At 33.0% G+C, this 8,202-nt stretch overlaps 1 protein-coding gene across 3 annotated transcripts; it reads left to right on the top strand.

The window, feature by feature from the left end:
• Positions 1–3,844: 3,844 nt before the first annotated feature.
• Positions 3,845–7,957, top strand: LOC133316801 (vacuolar fusion protein CCZ1 homolog B-like). Of its 3 annotated transcripts, none has more exons than XM_061518579.1 (10): positions 3,845–4,061; positions 4,158–4,251; positions 4,334–4,517; positions 4,598–4,636; positions 4,757–4,866; positions 5,533–5,628; positions 5,747–6,205; positions 6,750–6,905; positions 7,141–7,370; positions 7,739–7,957. In XM_061518579.1, exons 1-10 carry the CDS (start codon positions 3,892–3,894, stop codon positions 7,767–7,769), a joined length of 1,569 nt encoding a protein of 522 aa, XP_061374563.1. In that variant the 5' UTR covers positions 3,845–3,891; the 3' UTR covers positions 7,770–7,957. The 3 variants fall into 3 exon arrangements, with proteins under 3 accessions (XP_061374563.1, XP_061374564.1, XP_061374565.1); XM_061518581.1 differs by having other exon boundaries at positions 4,039–4,061; positions 4,320–4,517; XM_061518580.1 differs by lacking the exon at positions 4,598–4,636.
• Positions 7,958–8,202: the final 245 nt, after the last annotated feature.

Below are 8,202 nucleotides of genomic sequence, written 5' to 3'. Positions count from 1 at the left end.
CTACTGCAGCCCCAAATTGGACAATTAATGTTTCAGATGCAAGGTAGAAATTGTTACAGAGTAAATTGGTTAACATTATGATAGTAGAACACATTATCCAGGCCATATTATGTTTCCAGTGTATGTGTCTGCATCCCTTTCACAGTAAAACTTTCGCCAATAGCAGAAGCAGCATTGGAAAACTAACACTAGATATTACAATTTTTTTAAGATATTCTAAATCCATACATGCATAGAGGACTCAAACTGACTCTAGGAAGACTAATTTCAGTTTCATTTGACAAAATGTGTCTGCTGATTTTGATAATTTTTTGGTTATTTTGGTTAATCATTAAAAGCAATTCTTTTATCTGTACTATGCCCTGCTGCCCTTGTTGTTATTTGTTTCATGCCAATTTTTTGGGAAATAACTTTCAAATAACATAGCTTTCCAAATATATAACTAACTAACAAGGTATATAACTTTGCCTGTGATATGATCAGAAATGTGTTGGATCAAGATTATCAGAGAGGATCATGTTATAGTACTTAGTCTACTCTGCTGGATTTGTTACATTAACACACTATTATAAGGAATGCCTTAAGAAACCATGCTTAGCTGCATGTTTTCATTGTTATGGCAATACTATTTTTCCCTTTGATTGAGAGCATACAGTATCAGTGTTGGTTCTAGACCTGTGTTATTATGTGCTTAACTCATTATTCGCTTTTCACCATGATGAACTGATTCGGTTAATGGCTTTTTTCTCATCTTGGCCATGTCCGCTAGCGATTGTTTAGTTATGTAATCATATAAGTTAAATTAATGATGACAAGTACTCATGCCATTTATATTGCTGCTTTTCAATTTTCAAGTAACACACTAACTCATTGATTCTCCAGTACAACCTTTCCTCGTGGCTTATTGAGTCTTTCTTCATTTGCTTTATCTTGTGAGCTCTGCAGAAAACAGTCATTAGGCTTTTGTATCTTGCTCATTTTCCCAAATTTCTTTCACTTAATTCCATCATTGCTGCCTTGATTAAAATATGAACTATTTTTTTCATTTGTTATTCATAATTCTTTCAGAAATAATGAAAAAATAAAAATCTCCTTTTCTGTTTAACTAATTGGTTATTCGTCTTTTTCCCCACATATCATTGCTTCTTAGGCTTCCTGGTTTACAGAATATCATCCTAGAAAATACCTAAATTTATTATTTTATGTGCCGACCCCGGTAGACCCTACAGATCAAGGTGTTGATGCTATTCTCCGATATGTAGCTACCCCATATTGGACAATTAATGTAAGGAAGAAATTGTTACATAATAACATTGGTTATTGTTATGATAGCAGAACACATGATCCAGGAATCCATATTATGTTTTCAGTATTATGCTTGCATGCCTGTCACAGTAGCAGCATTGGAAAACTATTACTATATATTACAAATTTTTCAAGATATTCTAAATCCATGATGTCATGGAGGACACAAACTGACTCTAAGAAGACTAATTTCAGTTTCATTTGACAAAATGTGTCTGCTGATTTTGAGAATTTTTTTGGTTATTTTGGTTAATTCTTCAAAACAATTGTTTTATCTGAACTGTGCCCCACTGCCCTTGTTGATACTGTGAAAGGAAAGGAACCGTTGATGAATTGGCACAGATACTCTATGAGGTGCCTTCAGAAGTTCGTGTTCATTCAGGTGATGATAGTAAGTTGAGAAGTATTTGACTTGAGCTGACTCACATTCCTTGACACGCTTACAAGTACATTTGGATTGGTTTAGTTTGCTTAGTTGTAGTCTGATTTCACTCTTCAGTTGCTTCAAGTTTATTGTATGGATGATAAGTCTTGTGAATTGTTCTCATGATATAGTTGTCTGACAGAACTGATTCTTAATTATGGATCAACATTCATGAAAAATGATTAATATTTTTATTAGTTTCTATATTTTTCTTTTCTTCTTCACACACTTCTTTAGAGTTTAAACATAAACAGTTTGAACTTGTCTTACTTATAGCAAAAGACAAAAAGAACGAACCAATGATCCCAGTCGTTTCATAAATGAAGTTTTCTTCTTGATTTGGTGCTTAATGTTCTTCATGGATAAAACAGTGCTGCTCTGTTTCAATGACAACATTTTTTTAACGTTATTAAAAATTAAATTTTAAAATATACGTAAGAAAAATTAATCCTATTTATTTTTCTCACAAGGACATTTATGTTATTTAAATTTAATTTAATTTTATACAATAGAATGTGATTTCATTTTAAAATTACCATTTTTAAAAGTAGGAATGCTCCTTTACATTTTATTTTTTTAATGTTTCATGTATCAAATGTGATGCAAGTCATCAATATATGTTTTTTTATAAATAATTTAAGAGATTGAGAAATTGTTTCCTTTTAAAGCAAAAGATTAATATTTAATTTTAAAATATTATATGAATAGATAATTGATACAAATTATTTTTTAAACCTATAAAATTTACATGTAGAACATTTTGTTAAACACGTTAAGATCAGTAATTCCTTGCAAGTGCATAGTGAGATTGGAAACTCTTCCAAACCTTGAATTGAAGCATGAGTAATGTTATTTCATACAAAACATTTTTCACAATTATTATTAAGAATGATATGATACTACTCAGGTTTGGGAGGTTTGGGGTTAGAGACAGCAGAAGAAAAATATACCATCATAATATTCGGCATTTTTCTTGAAATGATTATTCATTATGATCTATTCCTTAATTTTTGTAAAAGAAAAACACGTTAAGATTCCGTAAGCTTAGCATTAATAAATAAGAAATTTTGCGAATAAACTATTGGAATTACACCTTAAAAATAATGACGAAACTCAATTTAAAATTTGGGAATTTAAGAAGTAGTAAACTAAGCTATGGTACTTAAAATTTCAATTTATCATTATAATTTTATGTTTTTATAAAAAAAAATTATCAAAATAGTTTTACCAATATTTCAAATGATTTTATTATTTTTTATTATTTTTTGTTATAATTTTAAGTTTTATAATTTTTTATTTCCTTTTAAATTTTTATATAAAATTTCAATTTTAATTACCTTGAATTAAATTAGGAAATAAGGGCCTGTTTGGTGTGATGTACAAGGGATAGTATAAGTTTATACTATACGTTATAACATTTTCAATTGTTTGGTGTGACTATCGTATAGTATAAGCTTGTACAGTAGGACCTTTTTATATACCAAAATGATGTATAACTTAATTTGGCCTAGGAGTGATGGATTAAGCCTGATAAGGGGTTGATATATTAATATTAATTACAAGTACAATTTCCAAGAACTAATATATCATTTCAATATTTATATATTAAAATAATTTTTTTTAATATATTAATTTTTAAAATATCGGAGGATATTATCTTATACAATATCATACCAAATACTGGATAGTATTAAAATTTAATCAAATCTTATACTATCGGGCGAAATCCCATACTATCCATCAAACATGAACTAATACAACTAATATGGTCCACCATTTAAAAAAAAAACACAAATGACAATGTATATGTAGAAACTTTACTTTTGTCCTACTACATAACAAATGAAAAACCCCTAAACTATTAAGGGTTTTATAAGAGTTATGTTGTAGGAAAAGTGATTGTGTTATGTTATAGAGATTCGTTTTGCGTGCCGAAATTTTTTTTTTTTTTTTTGCTGCGGGTCCCACAAAATGTTGTGTGTGTAGGAAAATTTTTGTGGTCATGTTAAATGATAGATGATAAACCCAACTATTAATCACGGAAAGTAAAAGGGGGGAAAACGATTTTAGGGTACTGAATTAAAAGTGGTACTGAGTTGAGTTGGGTTAGGGCAGTGAGAGAGGATCGAGGGTTGTTGATGTTGTTGAATTGAAAGGGGGAAATGGGTTTGTCTTCAAATGAATCGATAGAATTATGCATATTTGATTTGAGGAGAGGGCAACACGAAGGTCAAGAGCTCGACAAGATCTTGTTCTTCTTCCCCGCGGGTTTGCCTTTCTCTAAGCAACTTTCTGTTATTGGCCTCAGTGAAGGACTCATCACTTTTACAAGGTTCTCTCTCTCTCTATATCTATATATCTATTTCTATTGTATTGTCAATTCCACATTAATTGATTGAATTGATTCATTTATGTGCTTAAATTGTAGAATTTTCTCTCCAGAGGCTGCTTGCGAGGTCATCGAAGCAGAAAGACATTCTCATGTTTTTTATGAGGCCGAACCTGATATATGGATCGTCATGGTCTGTCACTTATTTCTTTCGATTTATTGAATATCCTGTGTGTAATTTCCTTTAATATATATATGCAGTTATTGCATTGTAGGTAGTGGAGAAATGCAATGATTCAGAACCTATATGGAGAGATGATGCATTAAGAAAAGTTCTCAAGGAAATTCACTCACTTTTTGTAATGTTTCATGGATCTATAAGAGCAATGCTGGAGAAAGAACCTGGTGGGGGACTAATAAGACGTCATTTGTATTCCTTTATCATGGATTATCTAAGGGGTAAGTCATCATATGAGAGCATGTCTATGAAATTGATAAATTATGATTCAAAATATTTCATTGTAAGTCATAATTGTCAGCATGTAAAAAGCCGTCTCCGTGGGATAATTGCTGCTGTGGTAATGGTGAAGTTGCTGTATCAAATGGTTTCCTTTGGATCTGTGTGCTACCTGACTGATGATGCTGATGAAGTAAGCTGTGTCTCATACCTTAATTATGAATTTTTCTTTGTGAGGCAGATTTTCTTGTGGGGAAGAAGCTCCTTTTACCATCATTCCATGATTGCTTAAAGGAACGTGGAACTGTGCAGATGCTGACAATAGGTCGGGAGGCTGCGATAGAGGTTCAGGTTAGATAAGTTTTAAGTTTTGATATGAAAAAATTAGGACAACAGAGCTTCAGAATTTTTTAAGATGCAACTTTTAATTTTAAAGTTAGTTCACGCATCCACGTTATCTTGGGTGTACTGGGGATTTGTAATATCTCTATCTCTGTCTCTCTGCTCCACCCGTTCTCATCCTATTTTCTTGGTTGCTCATAGAGTCCTGTTTGCATTTATGCTGCTATGATTTTTTTTTTTATTTGATGTTGAACAGACTTTTGAGTTTAGGTCTGATTCATATTAACAAGGAAGAAACCTACAGTTTCAGGCATTCTTTAGTTGACTTTATCATGCAAATATATTAATTTCAATGAAACAAGGTGAAGTTATCTAATGAGTCACCTCATAGCACAAGTTTGATTTAGCTGTTGTAGGAAAGCTGTTATTGCTCATCAATGATTAGTTGATTAAGATGAAATTTGTTTGCTTATTTGCATGTAATGTATGTATTATGTAAGTGATTTTATGCTTTTTACGTGCTCCAATCTTTAAATGTTTATGCATTTTCATCCCTCACTTTGGATCCAGTGTCCACATAAGCTATAACTATCTTACAGCTATTTTGATGTAAAAGAAAGAAGTTTAGCTTGTAAGTGGAATTCCATTTTTGTTGATTTCTTCTTCTTTTGGCAGTCACTTGTCAGGGTGCTCGAATCTTCTGCTGGAAATACTGCCTGCTACTCTTTGATTTTATTTCAAGACCTGCTGGTGTCTACAACACTATCTCCTGTATGGTTTAACTTTCGTGTACAATTATGTTTTTTTTTTATGACCAAATTTGAATGAGAAAGCTGCTTGGTCATTCATTAAGTTGCTTATTAACCTTGACTGTTGATTCTTTTGTCAGGATGACACCATAAATTTATTCACATATGCTGTGCTAAGGTTGACCCCACATGCTCTATCTTCTGGAGCAAGTTCCTGGTCCTACTTGCGTAAAGCAAATACTGCATCCAATGTTGCCACTGAGTCTAACAGTGCCCATCCAAACTCTATATCTGAAAGTTTTTATGGCTCATCTGATTCATCCCCTGGAGAGGATAACCACTGTCATGTTGTGAGGCCCTTACAGAGTAACAAGTGGTCCAAAGGAAAAGATGGTTATCTTGTCACTGATTTATGGGGTGCTGAGGTTGGTACGTGGGTGTTTGCCACCCCAACAGTTTTGCTTGAACAGACAGGAGAGAGAATGTATCTCTGTGCTTATCAGCATAGAAACCTTACTTTGATGCTTCTTATTCCTGTATCCTCCATACCTAACGGGGAACAAGGTGTGTCAGCAGTGAAGCAGCAAGTTGTTGAAAATGTTAGTCTTCTATTATAGTGAATATTTTGTTTCCTAATGAATTCTCAAGAGCATTTACATATGTTATGAACTGATGCTTGGTGAAACAGAACATTCTGGTGTTTTCCATTGTTGTACGCTTGCTATAATCCACTGACTGGACCCCTGTTTGCTGTGGTGTTGTGCCTATACATGTCCCGGGGGGATTACTTGTTATCTTTTTCATTTCCTTTCCCTTTTACTGAAAAGAATACCCAAACATGGGAGAGTGAACAACTTTTTCATTTCCCTTCCTTTTGCCACATTCCTCTCAATCCAAGCATAGCCTTAATATTTCCTTGGTCTGATTCCTTTTTGACAACTCCTTAGTATTTACTATTTTTAAAGTGCTCATTTATTTTTTTGTTTTTGTCTGCTCCTGAATATTCATTACTGACCAGGATTCCAAGTTAATCTGCTTGATGATCTTGTAATCTTGTTCATTGACAATTCAAAATGGTTCTTAAGCTGAGAAGCGTATGAAATTTGCTCTGAGCATCATCTTTTTCTTTGTCGAATACATCAGGCATCACTTAAGATATTGAAAGTTGAAGAGAAACTATCCAAAGGATGGGGTGGTGAGAATGCATATCATGTCGGTGGGTACCGCTATTTATTAGTGGATGGCGATAGGAATGTATCCAGGGCTTCTCCAGCAAAGAAAGTTACAACTTTAACTAAGGTGTAGTGTTGGCATCAGGCTCAGTTATGATTTCCTTTTTCCTTTTTTTCTTTTTCTTTTATCATTATGTGATATCCATTTTATCAATTGAAAGATATGGCTTCTTATTCAAAATTCAACTTTACTCTAGAGGTCAAACTTCTAATGGCACTGCTTGGTGGTTGGCACTATAATGTACTTGTCACTACTGACTTTGAAACAGTTTAAACTTTGGTTCATTTTGTGTCTGTTGCAGGAGTCCTTACTTACTATGAACAAGCTTAGACAAGAGGTTGAGTTGGAGAAGAGTAGAGCAAAACTGGATAGCTGTTCTTGTGAGAAAGATCTAGAGGTGTGCATTAGAGCCAAAAATAATGCTTGGGTTATTTCTCGAGTCACAAGAGGAAAGGAGCTTTACATGGTTCTCGAGAAAGCCAATGAAACCCTTCTATATGCCTCAGATGCTGTCGAGAAGTTTAGCAACAGGTATCCCATTGGTTTCCTATCGTTAGTGCGCTTAACAGTGTACTTCCTATGCATAAATTATTATCCTTGTTAATGAGGACAACACAGAGTGAAAAAAAAAGCGGGAAGAGGATAAAACCTTCTAATCTTTCAGATTTCAAGTCAAGAACTTCTATTTTACCTAAGTGATAGATTTTCTTCCCTGGTTTTCTTTTCTTTTTCTTGCTGATAGTCATCATGCTTAAGCTTTTTGCCTGTACCTCCTCTCACCTTCATAAAAGAAGTGAAGAGAAGGGTGAAATCAAGGGATAAAACTTGGCAGACCTGAGTATCCCTAAACTGACTGAAAAAACGAATGGTAAGTTTCTTTTTTTGGTTGAATATTACAGGTATTGCAATGGAACCTTTTCACTGGACTGAGGGAACCCAAGTTGTGCGGACTGAGGAATAGCGCACTCAGCTGTCCTCTAATCTTGATTTCCCCAATAAAGTTGAAAACTTTTCCACTGTTTAATTCTTCTCACCCGTAAATTCGAGAAAATAGAAAGAATTCTACTGTGTTTATATGTCTCTGTATATTAATTGTAATTTTGTACTTATTCAAGGACTCCAAATAAAATCTTGTTAACAGTAACTAAAATTTTATCTGAAATTTAGCTTGATAACCTTGCATGAAAATCTATTGCGTGTAAGAATGGCGGAGACTAAATTAGTCAATATTAACAATAAATGCTAAAATCTCATTTAAAAGAAAAAAAAGAAAGTTAATTTAAATATCTTCAAATCAAAATGATTAAAGTTCAACTAGAAAATTTATAAAATAAAATAAAGATCCTCCCTCTAATTTTTACTA

Source organism: Gastrolobium bilobum, unplaced genomic scaffold (assembly GCF_033153095.1).
Source record: "Gastrolobium bilobum isolate Gb01-03AN ecotype WA unplaced genomic scaffold, APGP_CSIRO_Gbil_v1 utg993, whole genome shotgun sequence".
NCBI lineage: Eukaryota > Viridiplantae > Streptophyta > Magnoliopsida > Fabales > Fabaceae > Gastrolobium > Gastrolobium bilobum.
This window is presented reverse-complemented; position numbering and strand designations above follow the sequence as displayed.